This window comes from Aulostomus chinensis, chromosome 6 (genome assembly GCF_037954235.1).
Source record: "Aulostomus chinensis isolate RoL2024-O1b breed Wild chromosome 6, RoL_Achi_v1.0, whole genome shotgun sequence".
Taxonomy (NCBI): domain Eukaryota; kingdom Metazoa; phylum Chordata; class Actinopteri; order Syngnathiformes; family Aulostomidae; genus Aulostomus; species Aulostomus chinensis.
In genome coordinates, this window is record NC_141325.1 from 15,090,288 (window position 1) to 15,113,501 (window position 23,214).

Below are 23,214 nucleotides of genomic sequence, written 5' to 3' on the forward strand. Positions count from 1 at the left end.
ATTGGAGAAGGCTCAGGAAAGTAATCCTGCTTCTACAAACAATGTGAAAACAATACAAAAATAATGAAACGAGAACCTATAGGGTTTACAGATTTATCTTTGAAATATCTCTGTACTGTAAGTGATAAGGTTGTCCCTTGAGGACACAAGCAATTTCCATATTAATGCAAGGTTTCACTGATAATTAACTTTTTATTTCTGAAAAAAAAATCACATAAAGGGTACACAAAACAAACAAAACAAACCCTAAAAAAGGCACTGTCTGACTAACTTGTTATTTTAAAGCTCTAGTTTGAAATGATTTGGTTGAAGTATCCTTCGACTTGCCCAATGAATACCAGAGAGGATCAAAATAAAAGCAATTTTTTTTAAATTTTTTGACAGTGTTTTGCTATTCTGCGTTATTTTGTAGCGTGCAATACAAAAGTCTGTGAACAAGAAAGAGAGTTAAATAGGACAATTAATTTGTGTTGCTGTGTTTCTGATTTTACTTTTCTGTAACAAAAAAACAATTAGCTTCCCAAAATGACTGTTTGTGAAAGACTTTAACTCTGAAATTAAACCATTTTTGTAAGTCCTGATAAGAAAAACTTGCTGGTCTAACTGGGTTTGAAATAATTCAACAAACTGTTTGCTTGGCGCCTTTTTCCCGTAGCTTTTTTGTCTTTGTTCACCAAGCCTTTCCCCAGTTTACTGGATGCGGGGGTCTTCAGGGCCGGTTTTTGCTGCTTCCATTCAGACATCAGCTCTCTTTGGACATCAGTTGGAAGTTCAGAAAACACCTTAGGGTCCACATTTACTGGAAACACACAATCAGATGATGAAGGAAATGATACTCTCTCTTCTCCCACCATGTTTCCTGCTGAAACTGCACTTGTGCCCGGAGGCCAGCGCTGATTCATGGTGGTCAGTTTGTCAGATGGATCCAATCTGTTTAGAGCTTCTTTTCTGTCTTTTAGAGTTTGTGGGTTTGGATATGTCTGTGAGAGAGGCCTGGATGGGGAGGTGCTCTCTGATGTGGAGCACAGGCTGGTGATAGGATGGGAGTCTGCTTGTGCAAACGTCAACAGTTCCTTCTGGATTTCCTCAGGGAGGAGTCTGAACACCTCTGGATCAACATTTGGGGGCAGCTTATGTGTCACAGAGTTATTTGTCACATCAGTGTCTGACCTCTCAGTGCTGCAATATAGGGCCTGAAGTGGAGGGGCTTCCACAGGGATACAAGTGCTCTTGGCAGCCTCACAGCTGAAAGTGCTTTTTGTGGTTGTTTGTGAGGAATGTTGAGTCATCAGGCTGTGAGTGCTGAATCGATGATCCATGTGGCGAGGGTCCCTACTCCGGGGGGAATTTTCCTATAAGGGAATATGAGAGGGGGGAGATTTCCTGGTTTTTAGGAGTACAGACGATATATTTCTGGGAAAAGAAGTCATTAGGCATCATTTAAATACACTGTGTATAATAACATTTGAAAACATATAAAATTAAAGTATCTGCATGCTGCTAATACTAGGCTGGATTATATGTGCTACCTGGCTTTGTGATGAAAATGCTTCTGCGTTTCTGAGAGACGTGCTGTGTTTGAAGAAGGAGGTTATGCAACCCTTCCCGCTGGCGGCAGCTCCTCTGGTCTGCAGGTTACTGAAACATACGTTGATGAGCGTGAGGTGGAAGGCTGCGTTGGTGTCCACCATCTTGTGGAAAAGCTTCACAGCCAAGGTGACCAGTTGATCCAGGGCATCATCACTGCTTGCTGACAGGCATATTATAGAAAACAGTGTTTTAAATCCACATAATGTCATTAGAGAGAGAAAGAAGACTAAAGGGCAACCAAAAGATAAATAAATTAAGAATTTTTATGGTGTATTTCTGTAAAGGACCTTCACACTCACACTAAATACACTGTTGTTTAAACATTAAACCCCGGGTCTCACACAAAGAAGAGTTGCTTTCAAGACGAATAGAATAAATTTTAAGGTCAAGCCTTCCTTTTTAGTCCTGTACTCACACACTAGCATGCAATACTGACGCTTAACAACATTCTCCTGGGTGCCAAGACTTACAGGAGGTGATCTTCTGTCCGATGTGGTTGGGGATCGGACACTGTCGGCTCTCCCGACTGAACCACTTGTTGGTCGCCGAATATTTACGAATGGTTAGCCGAAAGGTGTGAGGCTGCCGGCCGTCTTTGTGCATTCTTGTTTTTCAAAAAGATGGTAGATTCAGTGGTTTTATATTGACATACTGAGGATTTATGGAGTGGAATAGAGTATCGCTAACCTCTCCATCAGACTGTTCAGGAGTTGTTGAATCTTCTTTATCACATCTTTAATTGAAGACATTTTCTTGAAGGAATCTTCATCGCTGAGGGACTAAAACATGAGAAGGCCAGTTACAAGTTAGAAAATGGTATGGCGAGTCAATTTCAGAAACACTCTACTGTACCTGAGGGGCTCCAGTGGGGTTAACAGGTGAATCATCAATGCCAAGAGCCAGATTTTTCAAACGCTGAGCACTTGGACCTCCAAATTCCTTCACCAAGTCAGCCAATGGGAAGAGCTGCAGGTCATTCACACTGACCAATCCCAGAGCTTGAAGTCTCTTGGCAGTTTGGTGTCCCACTCCTGAAAATCCATGATGTACCACACACTTATTAGCAGGACTGCTAGTTACAGTATGAGTGTACGAGTGACATGGGTCAAACACAGGCCCACTCCCACCGTCAGGGAACAGGTTTTGTTTTGGTTCAATGAATTCTCAGTAAAAGACAATTCATTTTGAATCACCAGAATCAGGTTCACTGATGGACACCTAAAAGAAAATATCTATTTTTCTTGCGTTTGGTGATGATATCGCACCAGTCCCTCTCTTCCTCTTTGCATAGCATATATGGTCTGAGGTCCGTTCAGTTAATGTTGTATCACTCATGTAAGTTAATTTCACAAGTGCATCTTGTTATAGATTTGTTCCCACTGGGAAGCATACATTAGTTCAACTATGATTAGGTTCCAGGTTGTTCTATTCTCATATATCTTGTGTGTCTATCGGCCGTTGAATGTTACAATTAAACCCCTGCTATTTTCTATCCCTCCTCCCTTGATTGGATGCATGTTCAGCGACAGCTCTGCTATGTGTGTAACTCACATTGTTTAATGGGCAAAACCCTTCATTAGTGCAATGGTTAAGCTCCAAACTGGTGAGGAGGATGTCAGAAGGTAACACAGTGCTGACATGTAAAAATATATACCTGGTACTTTGCGGAGACCATTCAGGCAGCCCATGATATCACTGATATTCTCTGGAAGAAGAGTAGTTTGCTGGTTGGGTTTGAAGGTGCCTGAGACCAGTTTGGCCAGTAGCTTGCTAGTGGCGATGCCAGCACAGCCTGTCAAACCCAGCTTGCTGTGGATGGCCTCTCTCAGCTCAGCAGCAATGTGGGAACCTACAGCCAACCTGGGGTGATGACTGGCTCTAACATCTGCACCTGAGAACATCCACCACCAGCAGATCATGATGTGGAGAAACTGAGAGTTGAATGCAAATGTTGAGCTCCTTAGATTGTTTCACAGCCTGTTTCCTGTTTCCACAAACCAGATGTATGCTCAGTGTTACAAATGTGACATACTGATGTTGTTGTAGACATGGCCCTGATATGACAGGTTAGACTCCGGTGTCTGAGCCAAGCGTCTCTCTACCAGCTCTGTGACGTCCATGTAGTTCTCATCGAACCCAAGCCTTTCCACAATTGGACAGAAGGACAGCAGCAGCTCTGGGGGAAGAACAAGAGGAGGGAGAGCAAGGTGACGCAACAATATGATTTTTTAAAAGAACATTAGGGGGTTGTAACTTAAGATTATCTTCTTTACTGAATGATTTTCTGACTAATTCTGTCTGAAAATAGTGAAGATTTTCTCTAATATTTCCTGCAACTCAGTCTACCTTCCTTAAATCCTGTGACTCATAAACGTCTAAAGTGTTGGAAAGCTTGGTGTACAAAGGAAAACTTTCAATATGTACTGTAGTAAAGATTTATGGTGAACTTCCGAACACTATAAATAAATTTGGATTTTGAAATTTATAATGCTGAAAGCTGTCCTTTAAAACCCAGGAGCATTCTTCTGCGTGTTATGGTAACATAAATGTTAAAAGGTTTCTTGAAATTAACAATTCAATTTTCAACACCTATTACACATGCACTCACAAACACACACTTTCAAGTTTAGAGAATTAACATTCCTGCCCTATGTGATTCAACAGCAGCTGATGATGGAAGCCAAACTGAAACTCTGGACTTTTCAAGAAGGTCTGAGTCCAGATTCTAGTCTAGACTGAGACAGGGGTTATCAGTACTGCCATCCTCAGGTGTCGTCTCTGTATCACAGGATAGTTAGGCTTGTAAAAGGACAGGGGGGAATTTTGCCCTTCTTGACTCCAGCCTACCTGTCACTTTATAGGACATTTCTCTATAGTGTGTCAGGTCTTCTCCTTTTACCAGCACCAGCTGAGGACATTTCTCCTTCGCATCAGTAACAGACATCAGCTTGGTGACACCCTGTTCCCTGGCCACATAGTTACAGGTGACTATGATGTACTTCTGCTGAATACCTGATGATCAGAGAAGTACGGAAAAGAATCACATATGAAAATTTGCAGTTTTTGCAACATTGTAGTTTTTAATGTTTAAGTTTTGTTTTTTTTTTCACCTAAAGGTACATCTCTCAACGCTGGGTTTCTGATCATTTCCACCTGAGCATAGAAGCAGTCCAGGTCAAAATGCAGAATGACTCTGTTCGCAGGTGTCTTATTGAGGGCTGAGACTGAAAGTTAAAAAAAAGTAACACATACAGATATCTGACTGTCACGATAACATTTCTGTGTACAGTACGTTTCGGTTCCCCTGTCTGTTTTCAAACTTTACCAGGAGCAGCAGTGGGGCTGTCTGGTCCTGAATCCGTCAAAATGCTCTTCCATTCGGTTTCATCCTCGTCCATCTCATCTTCGGAGTTATTCGTTTCAAACATGACAATCTGTGTGTTTGTTTTTGTTGTTGTAGCAGGACGAAAGCCTCGCGCAACCATACGTGCAAAACCACTCGTTGTAGATCCCAGTTCAGTTTAGTATGGCAGTGCCATCTGTCGGTCAGGAGGGCGTACTACAACACAATAAATTAGATATACCTGACAATAATTTCCAGGTAATGAGAGAGAACCAATTTCCAATTAAAGGTGTTGTATTTATTTGGGGAAATTAACTAAGAGTTAATGCAAAACACAAACATATTTTAATTGATTTGTTGTTGCGATACTCGCGACCCGAACAGAGGCTTTAAAACGCCAGACCGTCTCCATGTCAGTTGGAGCCAGCCACCTGTGCTCGAGCACTCAATTAGGACAACCGTTGTTACGCGTCGCGTTAAACTTGCGTTTTTACCCATGTTTCCGTCGTCCGGCTTCTTTGTTAAAATAACTTGTCCGTTCTCCAAACGTGGGCAGTGTGTGCGCCCTCATTGTCCGTACAAACATGCCCCAGGAGAGCGGAATAAGTCCTGTGACTCGAACAAATCATCAGTCGTCGACGTTGCAGGTCAGTAGGTTTGCAATTAAGCTAACGTTAGCTTGTGGTGCTGTCTGTTGGAACTTTTACATTTTGGGAAACAAAGTCTCATTAAACATTTTTTTGAAAGGCCCCGAGTTCGGTCAGTGAATAGCTTCTGCCAGAAAGTTTACCAGAAGTGGATAGCTGAAAGACAGTGTGAAGAAAACTTAAAGCTTAATTGTCTTTCTGTTGATGCAGGTTCATTTAAAAAAACAAAAAAAAAAAAAAACAGCATTTAACAAAACTATTCTAAAAAGTCTTTTTTTCTTTAATTTTCCAGTTTTATCTATATGAGCTGCAGCAATGAACTCAACCCCTGACATTAAGGACTTTAGATGCTTTTTAAATCATTTAAACTATAGTAAACTTGATATCTTTATCTCTGTTTTATAAATCTGCTCAGCTAAACAAACCTTTTTGAATATTTATTTAAAACTGGGGGGGATAAACGGGTCATTTGTCTTTAGAATGTAGAATAGTGTGTGAAAGAATGGGTTAGGAGCAACTAATTTTTATTCATGGACTGACAAACATCCACTTGTTTTACATCACACCTGTAATTTTAACATGTTCTACTTGATATTGCTTTATTTTCCTTTGTACAGGAGTCCAAAATAGCTATCGTCCTCCTGTCTCTGGACCACGAGTGATCGATGAGCGTAAAGGTGACAGCCTCCAGGAGCTGGAGCGCCTCGACAAAGAGATCGCAAGTGTGAGACACGAGGTAGAGCAGGAGCGAAGGCGACTGTCGCACTATCAGTGTGTGAAGGCAGACACTGCCCCTCATATTTCATCTCCCAAGTCTGACACAGCAAATAGAAATGTAAACAGTGATTCATGTGTCCTGCCATCAAGCACCATTTGTACTAAAAGATGCTCCCAATCAACAAAGTATGTGGTTGACAACTCTAAGCCAAGGACTGATTTGGAGTATGACCCAATGTCAAATTTTTCTGCAGACTTTCGCTCTTATAGGTCATCAGTTAAAGTGAAAAACAGCCAAGATTTCAAAAGAGCCTCAACCTTTAAACAAAATCCAACTGCACAGCTTTCCCCATTACCCTGTCCAGAGCCACTTGACGAACCATATGGGGATGGCACCCTTATTATCGACATTTCTCCTTCACCTGACAGGAAGAGAATTCAAGCTCAGAAATTAGTTGAATCCTCTCCTGATATACAACTGGATAAACTAAAGGAACTTGAGCAGACCAGACAATCAGCAGTTTTCCCTGATTCCCCAGATACACCTGCACCAACAGTTAGCGCAAACCGACATTTTCAGGCTTGTGTTGTTGAAAACAATCCAGAATCATCTAATCTTGATCAAAACGAGGAGCATGAAATTGTAGCTGGTGATGGATGTGTAATTGACTTAACTGGAAGCTTGGAAAATCTTGAAGGTGAAAGTCAAAAAATGAATTCTTTTAAGGCTGCTGAAATAGAAGTTGTAAAAAATCTGGTACCTGCAAGTCCTCCTGAGCAAGATCAGGCTATGGAGAAAGAAAAGATTTGTGTTGAATTGCCTCAGAATGAGATTTCCTGTCGTATTGAGGATCCACTGCAGAGACATAATCTTCCACACAAGAACTCACATTATTCTAAAACATCAAGTACTTGCACCACGTGCACGCAGAAAATAGAACAGCCAGGTCAATGCACAGATTGTCAGCACTGCTCTCCCGAGCCAAGTGCCCAGAAACCAGTGAGTGGAACACCAGGCCAGACGCAGGGTAAAGTATCCTTTTGCTACGCTTCACCTGACGCTCACTTGGAGCCAGCAGGATCACCTCCAGGCAGCAGCCAGCATCAGACTTGGCATGTTGCGTCTGTCAGATCAGGTTTGAAAAAGGGAAATGAACCGTCTTCAGTTCCACCAACCGAGCAGTTTTTGGTGAAATCGGATAATGCAGAGGTTATAATCATTGGCTCAAGCTCTGATGAGGATGAGGATGAGTACAACTACTCTGGAGCTGAGCTCTCAGACAGCGACCCAATGGAGGAATGCTACAGGATTTTCATGGAGGCAAATGAGGAGAGAGTGCATGAGGAGCAGCCTCCAGTGTCTGTAAGTATACTTTTGGCACACAGATTAAACTGGTTTGTGAAATGTTTTCTTGAATAGAGAACATTTATCCTTCACCCTTGTTAGGTCGAACCTACAGAGGTGGAGAAAGCTGAGGTTAATGTAACGCAAAGACCGCAAGGAAAGAAGAGGATGGCTCACGAAGCAAAGCATACTGAGGTTTGGCAGACCCGACATTCACAACATAGCTAATCTGAAATAATCCTTAATAAATACTAAAGGCACCTCTGAATGGAAAACATCAGGGCAAAAAAAAAATTGAACTTAAACGGTCTAGGAAAATTCAATGTGGGTAGTTAAGCGTGTGGCTTGTAATATGCACTAATGCCTGATATTTTGAACATAAGTGATTCATCGTATGGTGCACTATATTGGCCGTTAGATTTGCACAGCAAAATTCCTGTAATCAGAAACTCCAGCTCAAATGATTAAATGATCTTTGGTGGCTGACTTTCTCTTATCAGAAGCCAGTGGCTAAGAGACCCCAGCCCCAGGTGCTAGTTCCACTGCGTGAACCAGCAGCTCCAGGATCCCTGCTCTCCACCACCTCAAAGTTTCGGCAGGTCCAGCAGAGAGCCTCCATGTGGACTGGATCAGTGAAAGGAGGACAAGCTTATGTGTCCTCCACCTGCCAGAGAAGGCAAGAGATTCAGACAACTGCTCCTCCCCCACCTCAAGCCTCAGCTACGCCACAGCCTAACCCAGTGCAAAATGGTAAGTAATGTTATGTGCTAGTAAAATGTCAGCATTGTTTAATCAATCAGCAGTAGTTTCAATTGTTCAATATTCGTCGTATTTTCCGCACTATAAGGATTATAAGGCGCACATTCAATGAATGGCCTATTTTAAAACTGTTTTCATATATAGGGCGCACTGCATTATAAGGCGCATAGAATAGAAACTACTGTTGTGGCTGGGGTTGTGTTATGAATCCACTAGATGGAGCTGCGCTAAAGGGAATGTCAACAAAACGGTCAGATAAGTCAGTCAGTCAGTCAAACTTTATTAATAGAATACAAACCAACATTCTGACAACTCCGTTCACTCCCAAAACAAGTTAGTGCATTCACAATATGGTACCGTACGTACCGGTAGCTGCATGACTGATAGCCTTGAGTTTGAACTCTGCGTCGTAAGCATGTCTCTTGAAAGGTGCCATTTTGGGGTCTTTATACACTCTCACAAGTGGTGTGGGACTGGAATTTCCCTTTACCGTTTTTACTGCTGTTACTTCAGCGACGCCCCCTGACTACGGTAGCCATAATGAACCAATATTGATCCATATATAAGGTGCATCGGATTATAAGGCGCACTGTCGGTTTTTGAGAAAATTAAAGGCTTTTAGGTGCGCCTTATAGTGCGAAAAATACGGTAAATGTATATTTAACTGAGTTGGACTAACTTAAGAAAATGGGCTGTTCTACCTTAAGACCTCAAGCAATTCTTGAATGTTCTATAAAGACCTAATAAGATGTCCAACTCATATTAGGTGTTTAATGATTCACAGAAAAATAGGTTCTGTGAAAAGTAGAGCAAAGGCAAGCTATTCAACATAGAGGTCAAATTTCTAAGTATTTTTGTGTTTTGATTACGACAAGAGTTGTCTTCGGATTTTAGACAGAACTCAGTCTTTTGAACACCACTATTTCCTCTAAGTAGATTAATATGGGTTTGCACTTCTGTACAGATGTGTAGTTCTCAAATGTTTTCATTAATGCCCCTGCAATTAAAAAGTCTGGCCCAGTTGATTGTCGGCCTCAGGTATGAAACTGTTTAGTTCTTTTCATATTGATTGGTTTTCTCCTACATGTTGTCAGAATATGTGTTCCTCTGCCCCTGCACCCCTGTTCCAAAGTTGATTCTCTGGCAAAAACTTTTTTTTTTCTTGACTGATTGTGAACTGTAGATAACGTCAACAGGATTTCCCTTTTATTTTATGGTGTATTTTGGTAGCTTTGCCAGACTTTTACATCTGCTCATGTGTTTCTGTCTTGTCTTGCAGCTTACACAAACTACCAGTATATATCAATGACAAGTACAGTGCTTGAAAATCTGCACTTCATTCTCCCACAAGGGAGTATCCCTCTCCCCATCACCACCAATCCTAGGCCAATCCTACCCCCAAACAATCCAGTGCATATAAGTTCAGTTACTGGAGGACAAACATGCCCTGCCACTGCTTTTATTCCCATACAAAGATACCGCCCAACAGCACCTGTGCTGATTCCTGCACCAGCACGTAAACCTTCTTGTGTTACCACCTTTTCAACTTCAGCTAATCTCCCAACTCCTCAAGCTCCTGCCAAGGTAAGAATGGAAATGCATTCATGAAAGATGTTTAGAGGAGTTAAAAATCTTCATACCATTAACAAGTATTGATTAACTTTGTTTTTCAACTTTTTTTCTAGCCTGGGGTCCTTAAACGCAAAGGAAAACAGCTATATGAGGCAGCCAAAGACAAAGTACCTCATGACATCCGACAACGTTTTGTCAACAAGTTCACAGAAGAGTTCCTCAAAGTCAATGCCAGTGACGCCTTTGAGAAGGTGGACTGGCCCTGTTCCTTATACTTAATGTAATCCTTAATTAAAGACAGCATACTATTTATATTTTTCCTCTTGTTATGGTTGATAGGCACTTGCTGCAGAGAGGAGTATTTATAATCGCAGCATGAACAAAGTTAAATATCTAAGCGTTGCAGTGAACGCACTGAAAAGGCTGAAAAACCAAAATACAGTTGCTTCAAAAGGTGAGAATCTTGCAGAAATTGTGTGAAATAAGGGTGTGAATTAATGCTGATGAATTGCATTCATTCAGCTTTTCATTGTAATTTTCCTGCTGTAGATGACGAAACTGTCAGTGGTAAACTATTTAGAGGAAATATTCCCCTCAACCTGAAAAAACTCAAAGGAAATGGTGAGCACTGATTTTCTTCTGATAAATTTTGGTGTATTTATCAAACGAATTCCTGATGCATTCCTCTTTCTGGCAGACGATATGGCTTTGTACAAGAGTTTCAAGGATTATATTTTGACTGAAGAAAAGCTGATAGAGAACAACTATCCTGTCCAGCATCCAGAGAAGCCTAGCCATGCTGTTCTCTTTGCTGACAACAAGAAGGGCAACAATGATCGTAAGTCACAATATTTGGCTTAAACTCCCAGATGGGACAATTTGGAGCAGTTCTAATATTACATCACCAGAGGGCGCACATGTCATGTGTCATTGTTGCAACAAGGGCTTTTCTGCTCTGCATATGAAGTTCTTCTGTTTTGTTGATGGACAGCCCTGAAGAGGATTTGCTGTCGTTGTGGGGCCATGTATTCTGTGAGTAAAACAGGCCAACACATCCGCAAAGAGGAGTGCAACTACCATTATGGGAAAGGTGTGGAGAAACGAGGTGAATGCACTTTAGGTTTGTTTTGATTACGTAAGCCATACTCTGATATCCACATCATAAACATTTTGAAATGTGTTGAAATTGCTGCAGTGCCTGGTGGGGTGGAGACTCGCTACAGTTGCTGTGAGGGAGTTATGGGAGCACCTGGTTGCCAAGTGTTTAAGGTAGGAAAAGATGGTGAGATTTGCACATCTGTCTCTCAGGGATGGATTGCACAAAGATAAGTACATAACACAGCTGTGGACATCAGGGAGAGTACACTCTGGAGTCAGTTTTGAGGATGTATTTCACATGTGTATGTGTAGAAGATTGGCGTCTACACAAAGAGCTGACCGACCCTCAAGGGCTGGCAACTCTACATGACTTGACGCTTTCCTGATGTACTTGAACATATCAGTGGCTCAGCATTTGTGTGCCTTCTCTTCTCCTCTCGCTGCCAGTTGCATGTCCATGATTCCATCAGTCTGGAAGGGTTTGTGGCGACTGCCCCCAGACCTCCCACGGATATGAGCTGTGCAGGAGTCTACTCCTTGGATTGTGAAATGGTGATGTACCCTTCAATGGACAGGGTTTTAAAAATTGTCTTTAAACACTAAACCAAATGTAAGCCCTCCAGCAGTTCCATTTATAATTATGGCATTATAAGAAGGAAAGACGTACAAGTAGACCACAGTATTTTTAGCCTCCTCATAGTATTTGCTTTTTTAAAAAATGGGTAGATGTAAGGGTTAGCCCTTACAGAAGTCTTAATTTGGAAGTCTACTGATGGGACTGGATATCATTTTGTCCAAATATATTCCCTGATTTAGCTATTTTACATGTTGAAAGTAAGAGCTGTTTAACACATCCATCTTAAGTCTCCCTTTGGAACAAGCTCTGGTGACTTGAGTTATCAAACCATTAAGTGGCCCCTCTGTCAGCATTTGTTGTGCATTGACACTCACCAATCCAGGTTTTCCCAGCCCATCTAATTGTATCACCAATTTTACTGTTCTTGAGCTGATGGCTTAAATGTTGTCTTTTTCTTGTCATTAGTGTTACACCATTCATGGTCTAGAACTTTCACGAGTGACTGTGGTCAACTCTAGTCTTCAAGTGGTCTATGACACCTTCGTCAGACCTGTTAATGAGGTCATCGACTATAACACCAGGTAATAGAATTTAATGCCCCCCTTACTTTTGCAACTCTTTTTATAACATGTAGCTGTTTATCATTTGTAGCTGCTCATTTGTTCGGACTGGTTGTGGAGAAAATTAGCTCTTTTAAAAAAAAAAAAAAAGTGACGTTGTTGCACGTATTAATTATAATAATAATTAGGTAACAGTAACCGGAGTAAAAATATGAAGTAAGGGCACCTTGATAAACATGTGCTAGCTTGTGATGTATTTGTGTAGGTTTACAGGAATCGGTGTGGAAGATGTGAAGGGCAACTGCACCTCCCTCACAGAGGTGCAGAAGACCTTGTTGAGCTTCGTCAGCGCCAACACCATTCTGATTGGACATGGCTTGGAAAAAGACCTCTGCGCCCTGAAGGTGACGAACAGGCTCAAAATTTTTTTTAACTGAATTTTTTACATCTGTCTGCTGCAGTCCTTGCTAATTTGTCTACTGCTCTCATTTTTTGGTGTAATATTTCTCTTCCAAGAACAAGCTCCTCACAAACGGATTTGTTATAATTTCACTTGGTATAGTTCTCACTCATTTATTTCAACACTGGCTGTTTTTTAAAATATTTCCTGAAGCACTTTTCCTTAACTTGTAAGGAGAAGAACTCCTTACAAGTTAGGAAAAGACACCCGCTGATCTGAACCTGGGCATCCACTGTACATAGCCCACTTCTTGCATGTTCTTTTAGTTTCACAATGTGTGGGTTTGAGGACCAATCCCAGCCCGATGTCCATCAGATGTCCACTTGAATTTCAAATGCAAAAGACATTTTGGGCAGCCATTGTCATGCTCTCAAACAGTGGAAGCTGTGTCACAAGCAGTTTCCCTGACTTTTGTGAATTTTCTTCATTCTGCCAAGGGGCAGACGGAATCTGAAAATGCTACAGTGACAAGCTGTCATAGATGGCAGGTTGATTACAGACACTGAGGAAAATCTGGCTACAGAAACCTCGTCTTAATCAACCTGAACATGCTACTCTTAATTTTCTTCTTCAAGGTGCAAAAGAACTTCCTCAGGGCATTCAAACAAAACTCTATTGTCAGTTGTCATCAGCTGCAACATGAGCCTTCAGCCTGTGGCATGACGATCAGCCCACACACTGTGAGCACCTGAATTGTGAGCTTTGGCTTTGAAACGCAAACTATTTACTTGTATAGTGCGAGTTTGAATTGAACAATATTTCTAAAATTGTAAAGTGTCTGCCCAGCAACAGTGAATCTAGCTGCGCTTACACAAGGCTACAGAATTACAGTATGTGACGGGCATTATTGATGTGTCTGCTGTGCTGAAACTGCAGCGTTCCAAAGATGGGCTACATAAAGTACTATAAATAGTTCTGCATTTCAGCTTTCATTAGTCGTTCAGTATACCTTCAGGGGAGTCCCTGCTGCCAAGGCTAGTTCACTTCACTGTAAACTTGAGCAAACTTGGTGACATTAACCCTCCGAAGAGCGAGTTTGAATTTGGATCAGTTGGAAGAAATATCTGGACAAACACTACCGAGATGATCAGTCCTCAGCCGCCAATCAGTACAGGCTACAACGGCAAGTGGGTTCCTGTAATATCTCCTTCCCCACCCACTTCCCCTTTGGCCTTGCAAGTTGCCTTCATGCGCCGTGTGCTGTTAGGTCATGCCAAGTGTTCCGGGGAAGTGGAACAACGAATAAAACACACCTATTGTGTTATTCAAGCTGGCTATAAAAACATGGAAAGATCCCCTCAGTACCAGGGTTGAAAATGTAAATAAGAAGAATATATGCCGCAGGCCCCAAAATGATGTGTCAAACATCTGGCAACGTTGACTTCACTTAAATTTACATCAGCAGCAAAACATTAGCAGTTCTTCTTTGGCTTTAAGATATTGTTCAAAGTCGAACATGAGCTTACTTCTGCAAGTTGTGGAATGTGACAGAGGCAAGCAGATGAGTTGTGCTTCAGCTTTTTCTGTGTCAAACTGCACAGCAGCTGAATTTCATTGATTTTATTGCATCTCCTGGCATGATGATTGACTGGTTTGGTTAGAATTTATGGTTTGTACTTTGTCCATTTTTGAAGATGAGGACACATTAGTTTGCTTTTTTTGCTTAAATTGTTGTAAAATTAATTTGTCATCAGCATCTTATCTCATAGTCTTAGTAATTTATGTAAAAAAATGTAATATTAGTTTTTTCTTTTCTATGCTATGTACACATGAGACTGACAGCAATGCCTGGCAATAAGTCATTGACTACTCAAGTAGAAAGAGAAATAAATCAATATCCCATCATTTTGAATGTTTCCTCCTAAGAGAAAAAAAATCTGCTTTCTAAATTCAGTGGCGTCAGTGCAAATAATGGTGCCCAACCCTGCTCGCCATGGGTGTGGCTTTTAATTTTAAGTCTCCATGGAGATCCAATCATAGTTTCTTTATTGCAGTGGGTGCCAATTTTATTTTCCTCCTGTTCATAAAACCTGGAGTTTTTTATGATGCTGTCCAAAGTGCCAGGAGCTTCAGCACTTTGTTCTCTTCACTGTAGTTGCTCCACATGACGGTGGTGGACACATCAGTGGTCTTTCCCCACCGTCTTGGCCCCCCTTACAAGCTGACCCTCAACAGGCTGACCGCTGAATACCTCCGAAGGATCATCCAAGAACGTGGTGGGTCATCACGGCAGATGCCATCAGATGTATTTGGTCAGCAGGGAACTGATTTGAAACAATCCCATTCCAAATAAAGGAGTAGCTTACAGGATATGACTGTCTTTTAAAAAAAAAAAAAAAAAAGTTTGTATGATGTTGTAATGACTGTTAATTTTTCTCCCAGTTTGTGGCCATGACACTGCAGAAGATGCTGCTGCCTGCATGGAGCTCATGCTGTGGAAGATCAAAGATGGAAAACAGAAAAAATGATGGCGATAACTGAAGCTACATCATCTTCATGATATGCAAGAGATAAAGATGGTGGTTTGCCATTTAAATGCATTTAAGGCTGCGAAGCTCCGCTTGGGCCGTTTGAGGTGGAAGACAAAAGATTTTTGTTAGGATGGAACTGATGTTCTCCACGTTGAGGTGTACTCGTTTGGTCAGTATAAATATATATGTACTGAAATATGAATTAGACATGCTAAACTGTATTCAGAAAAACCTGAAATTGAATTATATTGTCAAAATAAAGACACAGAATGACATCTGTGTGTGTGGTTTTTTTTTTTAAATGATCAGCCAATGAACTCACAGTATTTAATTACTTATAGTCTTCAGGTGCACTAATGACTTTAGGAAGACTTGCATTTAAATTCACTAATGAATGGGAGGTGGTGACGGTGCTGATTTCCTTTCCCAGGCTGGCATGGAAACGCCATACTGACACTAAACTGATGATCGTTCATCCGTCTTCATTGAGCGCATTCAGTACCTGAGACCACTTCTAGTTTTCATCAACAACATTGACTCAAATACACCAGCATGTGTTTTTGACAAAACAACATTCACGATAAATTAACGGGGATGCGACCTGACTTACAGGTAAGATGAATGAAACTTGCAAATAAAGAATTTCTAATCTGAGTTCTGACCAGAGTTGCTGTTTGGTTCCTGCCAACAGACGATCCAAATCAAAGTCTCTAAAGTGAGATATCTGCACATTCTACAAATGGCACATGCAGTGAGTAACAAGCAAAATATGTTCAGTAATTAAATACAATTACATCAAATTTTAAATTACATCTCAGATGTATAACATAATTCTGATAACCATTAGGGACTAAGAGCAGATGATGTGTTTTGTACTTTGTCAGAAAGGTGAACTGTCAGTTTATTAGATGCTGTAAATCTCACTCATTAACAGACTTGTTAAAACGTCAATGCTTTGTTTACAGCTGATTTATTTGACTGAAGTAAAAAAAAAAAAAACAAAAACCTGCCCTCTGAAGTTTTTATTTTTATCGTGGAGAATATTGTGCACTTGGATGTGTTCTTTTACCAATGTAGGACTTGAGCTCACCAGCCTGTAAAACTGTTTCAACAGGTGCCCGGGTAACGACAACATTTATGGTAGCGGAAGTTGCTGTTGTTAAATGCAACACAAGCAGAAATCTCAGTGTGATGAAAACACGGTAAATACAGAGAGCAGACAGGACTTCTTATTTATTTATCTGAGGTATTATTGTGCTGCTGCACGACCTTGATCAATGTGCATTCCACCGCTGACCATTCATCAAGGAGAAAATATGCACGCGTAAAGAAAATCAGATACATGGCAGAGGTTCACAAGGTGTGTGATTCTGAGTTTACAGTTACTTAAGTTGAATAAATACAAATCTCTGCACCTTCTTTTGCCAAATACTATATGATTAATGAGAATATGATGTAGATTTTGTTTTGTGTGAATCAAGTATTTGATTTTTTTAATATATCTGTTTTATATACTTAGAGTGTAGAGATCGGCCAAAGCCAACAGGCAGTCAGGCAGTCATGGGGGCGCCATGACCCTGTTGGTGGAGGTTACTACGTTAGGATTTCCCAGACCATGCTCAGCTCTAGAACGCTCGGTTACATGTCCGATGTTTTGGTTCAGTTCTTGATTCAAATGGACTAGATTCAGCATCAGGTCATTACTCCGCCTTCTTCTTTGTCTTTCGCTTTCTGCCACAGCATATCCGAAAGCTAACCTTGCAGGTCTTGATGAGGAGGAGTGTGAGAAGCAGCGCAACTGCTGTGAGGAATGCTACAACATCCAGGCTGTGGTACTGGTACCAGGTGAGCTCGTGGGCCTGGACTCTTAAGTGCTTTGCCCCTTTGTTTCTCATGGTGAATTCAATCCAGAATACTGCCTCATCCAGAGGGCTGATAGGTCTGTCGTGGTGGATCCTGGACAACCGCATGGCATTTTCCTTGTACCTATGGACATGTTGTGGGGAAAACATGGATTTGTGGATGTGTTTTAATTTATTGCCGTGAGAAAATGTTTAAATTCATCAGGCTCAGGTAGATAAATCTCCAGCAGGATTAAATGAAAGGGGAAAAAAGGCCGTCCAGTTCGGTAATCTCTTTGTGACCTTGAAACTTTGGCCTGGTTATCTCACCGTGCGTAAGACAATCGCTATTTCAGACAAATGAATGTTACAACTATGTTATTCAAGAAACATTTTGCTGAATTTTTGTCGTGACGGTACACTGATGTCTGATAAGCAGAGCAGTGCCTCTTTCCTTCTTTCTCTGAACTGCATACTGTAGATCAGTTTCTCAACTATGTAATGCAAGCTGAACGTACACAAAACTCTGACTTTTTCACTGGAAGCAAGCTCAAAATTCTTAGTTGAGACTCATGAAACTAGCACCAACTGCTAGTCGGTCAATATAATGCTAGCTGTTAGCATTTTAACGCAACTGCTGCGGTTCCAGATCGTTGGTGTGGTCATGAGATTGACCATAAACATGAAGGATGTCACACTGACCAGAAGTCTTTTTACCTCATGTTGAACTGCTTCCTGTCTTCCTGTCTAAGAATATGTTGACACCAATTCTAAGTGAGCAGATCTGATTGCGCCATCATTTATCACGTGCCGCCGTATTTCACCACTGCTATTAGCAGGGGTCTCTGCTGCTCAGCAAAACATAAATGTGATTTGTATGAACTCTGAAAGGCAGACTTGTTACGAAAGTAATGTCTAAATACCTCTTGATACGCTAAACAGACCAGTTGCTGGTGGGCACCTACGATTTGTCATTGATGACGGTGTTGATGGCATCTCTCAGATCTCCCATGTTCATGAAGTTCAGGTCCACAGTGACGGCAGCCCCCTTTGCCTTCATGTGAACCATGTTATCTGGCTGGTCAGCGAACATGGGGATGCCCACCATGGGAACGCCGTGGTAGATGGCCTCGTAGATCCCATTCGTTCCGCCATGAGTGATGAAAGCTCTGGTTTTGGGATGACCTGATTTTAAAAAAGAAAAACATAGCACTACTTTCTACTGTAAAAACTGGATGTCATCGTGAACATTAATTCATCAGCAGCGTTTTGTTTTGACTGAGGATTTGTTATTCCTGACTGAGTGGAATAAAAACAATCTGGGTTCTGAACTGTGATCAAAAGTGCCCTGCGGCAATGTCTGCCTCACATATTCTGTACATCTGCTTGGCGATACCGTCTCTTTAGTTTGATCACTGTTTGTATCCTATTTCAAAAGCAGTACCTACCCAGCAGGTCATTCTGGGGGATCCAGTCATAGAGCCTGGTGTTGGCACCCAAAGTCGGTGGTTTTTCTCCACTGTATCGCCACAACACCTGTAAACGATGACAACCCCCCTTTACATTCACAATTGTAGCTGCAGTTGTATATGAAATGCAAAATAATGAATTTTCTCAGATTACTATCATTGTTGAGGCTCTAGAGCTTTTATTTTGAAGACCTATATTTAGCAAAGTACTGAATGTGTATATTGAGTGCCTGTCACATAAAATGGCTTTAGACAAAGACGGACATATTTAATCACAAAAATTACATAAAGTACAATACATCTCTTGAAATCGAAACATTAAAAATGCCTAAATATTGAACTCATGGGAGCTAGCTGATAGCTCGTATTAAAATGTATTTGTTAAGGGAAAACAGGTCGAAACCTAAATTCCCGCTATTAGGAAAGACACAACACGAACTAATTCAGCTTTGTACAAAGGGCACCCTGTCTCAGTGGCTTCCCGAGAGAGAGTCCGCCGAGACAGTTCCTTGCTTCTTTATTATACTGATAATACAGATACATGGGAGTGTGAATGGGTGCTCATATCAAGGCAGGTGCGTTCTCATGATGATAACAGTGTGACCTTGAGTGAACTTCTATTTGAACATAGTGTGACAATAAAACATTAAAACATTATTTTCTTTTATCAGTATTTTTTTAGCTTAAGCTGGCATAATCTGTGATATCAGCATGTAAATGCAAAATTTCTTTGTGAAGGACTGGATTTTAGGACTGGAGCTGCTCCTGGTTTGCAGTTGTGCAGGCTTTGATTCCATGCAGGTTTAACAGTCAGTTTGGAGAGTAAAAGAGATGGAACACCATTGGCCGAAATGTGCGTGTGGATATCTGTTAGCATTACGCTCATGGCCAGAAGCACAGTCTGTGAAACGCTCCAGACCATTAGGAGACCCTAAAAACTTTAATTAACCCCCCCGCAAACAACCAGTAGAAGACTGCAATGACATCTCAGTCAGAAACTCCCCTAAAGGGGCCCCGTGTCATTCCTGCTGGAATTTGCATGATTGCTGTGAATCTGCAACATTCACAAAGTTTCAATGAAGGAAAATGAGGTGGAATTATCCATCTGGTTGCAAAAAAGAGAGGGACAAGGGAAAGAAAAGATAGCAAGACACCTCTACTCTCTCTGCCTTTTTTTGTCATTGGGAGGGGATTCAAGCATTTTTCATGTCACAGGCCTCTGAATCCAGGTAATCTACAGAATCTGCTACAAAGGGATGCTGAGGAGGTTGAAGCCCCCCACCTGCTCCTCTCTTCCTCCACTGTGTTTGGAATGACTTTATCCTCATCTGTGCTACATAAAACTCCTACAATACTCCTAGAATTCATGTGGCTGTGTGATTTATTGGGTAGTTTTTAGTAGTATAGGTGGATAGATCTGTAGGATGCAGTTGAAGCATTTGCACTAGCCAGGATGGGGAAATGACCTTTGACACACACTCTTCTGAACAGTAAAAAATGTAAAACTTTCCTTTTAATTTTGGCCTGCTTTATCAGGTGTGATCCTGGTTTTCTTTCCTACAAATATACGTACACTGAATGATCTTACCGTGTAAAATAAAAGCACCGGTGCTTTATTTTTGTAATCGCTTCATTAGATGTAGTTTTGACGACCCTATTTTGAAAAAAAATCTGACCAGAAGTCAAGCGATTCTGCTGCTAGCTTGTTAATGTTGTATACCTCTTCTCCGCTTGTGCGTTGCTTCAGTAAAGGACCTGCTAATGAGATTGATCAACTCAAACCTGATTGATTTTTAGTTTGTAGCGTAACATGAACGAATGATTTCCTATAACTTGTATGTTAAAGGCCGAATGACTCGTTCATAATTGCCTTGATGACCAACAAAGCCAAGAGTTATTTACACTCATCCCAAGACCACAAGGCAACATTTGGAGAAGGTTTCGGATGTTAATGAGAAATTCTAGAATCACCTCTGTGTTTATACACCTAAACTCATCCTCTGACCTTCTGGGGGATCTGAGCCAGGGCTGAGGCTATCATGTTTCCCTTCTCGGTGGTGATGTTCTTGATCATGGATCCCAAAGTGAAGACCACGATGCCGTCATCTCCTGAACTTTGCACAAACTCCTCAATATCCTGCAAGGGGAGAAGCTTTATCGCGTTGCAACCCAACATTGAATAAACATCATTAATCAAGTCTAGAAAACATGAACAGGTGTGTGATAGAGGAGTTAGCCAACCGCTGGTAAAGGTTTGGCGGGTCTGCAGTGGATCCCGCCAACAAATTTAAAGTTTGGGAGGAAAGGACGAGGAAACTCAAAGTCCCAGTAGGTTCGTATCAGCCAGATGTCCGCTTTACCCATCATCTCACAAGCGTTTATAGGCGTCCCTGTCACATAGTGAAAGCAATGAAGGACAATAGTAGCAGCTTCAAATGAGACTGTTCATTTTGAAATGACTGCAGAGTAGCTGAGTTTCTCACCTTTGACCTCTGTGTAGTAATTTTCTATCTGTGGCCAAATAGCTGTATTTAACACGATGTCTTGTAAGGCGTAGAAGAGGAAGTTCCAGATTCGTTCAAAGAAGTCCATCTTGTCAGTCAGCTTGCTCATAGCACCTGGGACAAATGATGGAGGAGCAGGTAACTGGCCACAGTGCCTCTCCCAATTATTTGCAAGGGAAAAGCGCAGGGAGAAGACCAGGGGGATGCCCAACATGTCTGCCACTAAGTCACTCCCGGGGTAAATGGGGTCAGCCAGGAGGAGGTTGTATTTCCCCTCCCTCAGCTTCCTCATGATGGTGTCTGATTTCACCACGCCATCCAAATACTTCAAGGAATACTGCAGATCAGTGTTCATCAGTTCAAGAAATCTGATGTAAATCTGTAAGTAGTTCATATGATCCATCTCATATATGGAGAATTGAAGGAACTCCTCAATGAAGGCCTCCATGGCCTGCATCGAAACGGAGACGTTGAAGGGCTCGTAACGGAAACGTGAAGGCTCATTGGTGTTCATGAACAGAGACGTGCTCGGAACCAGCACCGTCACCTGGTGGCCCCTGTCAATCAGCGTCTCCAGCACGGGCTTCATGTTAATCCAGTGGCTGCCCTCCGTGTACCACACCAAAATGTTGCCTCCATTTGCGCTCAGTGCAGCACACACGACTAGCAGGAAAGAAAGAGAGACCCCCTGCTGCAGCTTCATGACGGTCGTGTGTCGGGGAAAGCCGCTGTAGCCTGTTCCTTTTTAGAAGCTCCTCTCAGGAAACTAATCATTAACGACACAAAGTTGAACTCTGACTTGTAGTTTGAACTGTAACACACATAAGACAACAAGTGAGAGGTAAAAGATAAGGGTTATAAAGTTAATAAGAATAATCTCTCACCTGGACTAGAAATCCATTAAATCCTTTGAAATTGTTATAAATGACTCGGAGAACCGGGTTGGAGTTGGAAGCTGTGCACTCACACACAGAATAAGCACATGAATGGAAAATGATTGCAGCAGAAAGGTACATGCTTGCATAATAAGGAAGTTGAGAGTGCATTCACGTGCCTGTAAAAGTTTTCCTTGCACGCTCTCAAAGTGAGCGAATGAACACAAACACAAACATCCGTGGCTTGGAGTGGGATTGTGTTGATTATAATTCTCTTTGTATGTTGAGTCTGGCAAGGAGCCTAAATGCAATAACAGGAGTTTTAAATCCAGATTTGAAAGGTAAATGTGATAAGTTCACTGGTAAGCAGCAAGGACATTGCAACCATCCATCCATCCATTTTCTACTGCTTATCCTGTTAAGGGTTGCTGGTGGGGGGGAGGGGGGTCCTGGAGCCTATCTCAGCTGCCTTTTGGCAACAAGAGGTGGGGTTCACCCAGGACGGATCGGTAAAAGTGGAATATTTCTAAAAATATTTTGTGTGTTGGATGTACTTTAAGGGACAGCTGGGAGAGTGCGGAGTTGGCTGCTGCAGACTGAAATTCCTTTTAGATTGAGTACAGACATTCGAGGTCTGCAGAGGAAGAAGAGCTCTTATGATCCCGTCTAGTGCCAGCAGCAGGTTCCCAACTATTCAGGGAAACATCTCAACATCTACAATATAGATGATAACAAACATTTATTGCTCCTCCAACATGTATCCCTTTGTCTTTATTCGTCCCTTTTCCTGTAGCACCAACAGGAGGTAAACATTTGTGTGATTTTCACCAAACCTCATGGAAGGGTGGAAAATGGGCCTCGTGTGACAATATTTAGTTTGGGGGTGAGGGTGGGGGTGGGGCTCGGCCACAGCGTCACCTTGTGACAAAACAGAAAATTATGTTGTTTTTCACTCTCCGAGTGAAGGGGTGTGGCGCCCCACAGGTCAAAAGCAAACACACATTGTGTTGTTAAAATGTCTTTTGTCAGGGTGCCACAGTTTCTTACACTCCTTTTTTTTCCTTCTCCTGCAGCAAACTGATATGGTTGCGTCCAACTTTGCCACAGGATGAATTTATAAAAAAAAAAAAAAGAAGTATTAGGATTATATATACTATGCTAGCATTTCTACCTCACAGTTGAAGAAAACAGCAAAAACAGTAAGTCACAGTAGAACTTTCATTATTATCCTATCCTTATCACTTTATCTAGTTAACCTTGGCAGCCATATTTGACCCTTGGGGCTCACTTAGGGAAACCCTGTCTCAGATTTGGTCAGAAATGCCTGACGAACCTAATGATGGGTTACTGTGATGACCTCTTTTTTTTTTTTAATGGCCTGCTTTG

General features: G+C 41.6%; 3 protein-coding genes and 1 long non-coding RNA gene across 6 annotated transcripts; 2 read left to right on the top strand and 2 right to left on the bottom strand.

The window, feature by feature from the left end:
• Positions 1-185: 185 nt before the first annotated feature.
• Positions 186-5,587, bottom strand: poli (polymerase (DNA directed) iota). Of its 2 annotated transcripts, XM_086206731.1 has the most exons (11): positions 5,428-5,587; positions 4,916-5,149; positions 4,701-4,814; positions 4,438-4,602; positions 3,623-3,766; positions 3,245-3,481; positions 2,443-2,621; positions 2,278-2,369; positions 2,061-2,194; positions 1,530-1,750; positions 187-1,352 (listed from the first exon to the last, which is right to left on the bottom strand). In XM_086206731.1, the coding sequence occupies exons 2-11, from the start codon at positions 5,073-5,075 to the stop codon at positions 600-602; spliced, it is 2,199 nt and encodes a 732-aa protein (XP_086062857.1). In that variant the 5' UTR covers positions 5,076-5,149; positions 5,428-5,587; the 3' UTR covers positions 187-599. The 2 variants fall into 2 exon arrangements, with proteins under 2 accessions (XP_086062858.1, XP_086062857.1); XM_086206732.1 differs by lacking the exon at positions 5,428-5,587 and having other exon boundaries at positions 186-1,352; positions 4,701-4,743; positions 4,916-5,021.
• On the top strand, positions 5,341-15,408 carry LOC147260249 (uncharacterized). The gene is made up of 16 exons (XM_086206730.1): positions 5,341-5,580; positions 6,198-7,660; positions 7,745-7,837; positions 8,143-8,392; positions 9,681-9,985; positions 10,087-10,224; positions 10,313-10,427; positions 10,523-10,594; positions 10,671-10,811; positions 10,965-11,078; positions 11,169-11,242; positions 11,519-11,623; positions 12,114-12,229; positions 12,474-12,612; positions 14,764-14,884; positions 15,051-15,408. Exons 1-16 carry the CDS (start codon positions 5,430-5,432, stop codon positions 15,134-15,136), a joined length of 3,483 nt encoding a protein of 1,160 aa, XP_086062856.1. The 5' UTR covers positions 5,341-5,429; the 3' UTR covers positions 15,137-15,408.
• Positions 15,409-15,583: 175 nt separating this feature from the next.
• LOC147260250 (uncharacterized) lies at positions 15,584-16,340 on the top strand. The gene is made up of 3 exons (XR_015116537.1): positions 15,584-15,751; positions 15,831-15,890; positions 16,254-16,340. It is a non-coding gene; the product is annotated as an uncharacterized LOC147260250 (long non-coding RNA).
• On the bottom strand, positions 16,041-21,949 carry LOC147260251 (UDP-glucuronosyltransferase 2A2-like). Of its 2 annotated transcripts, none has more exons than XM_086206737.1 (7): positions 21,838-21,905; positions 20,933-21,719; positions 20,691-20,839; positions 20,455-20,586; positions 18,429-18,516; positions 17,946-18,165; positions 16,041-17,125 (listed from the first exon to the last, which is right to left on the bottom strand). In XM_086206737.1, exons 2-7 carry the CDS (start codon positions 21,654-21,656, stop codon positions 16,840-16,842), a joined length of 1,599 nt encoding a protein of 532 aa, XP_086062863.1. In that variant the 5' UTR covers positions 21,657-21,719; positions 21,838-21,905; the 3' UTR covers positions 16,041-16,839. The 2 variants fall into 2 exon arrangements, with proteins under 2 accessions (XP_086062863.1, XP_086062862.1); XM_086206736.1 differs by having other exon boundaries at positions 16,042-17,125; positions 20,933-21,764; positions 21,838-21,949.
• Positions 21,950-23,214: the final 1,265 nt, after the last annotated feature.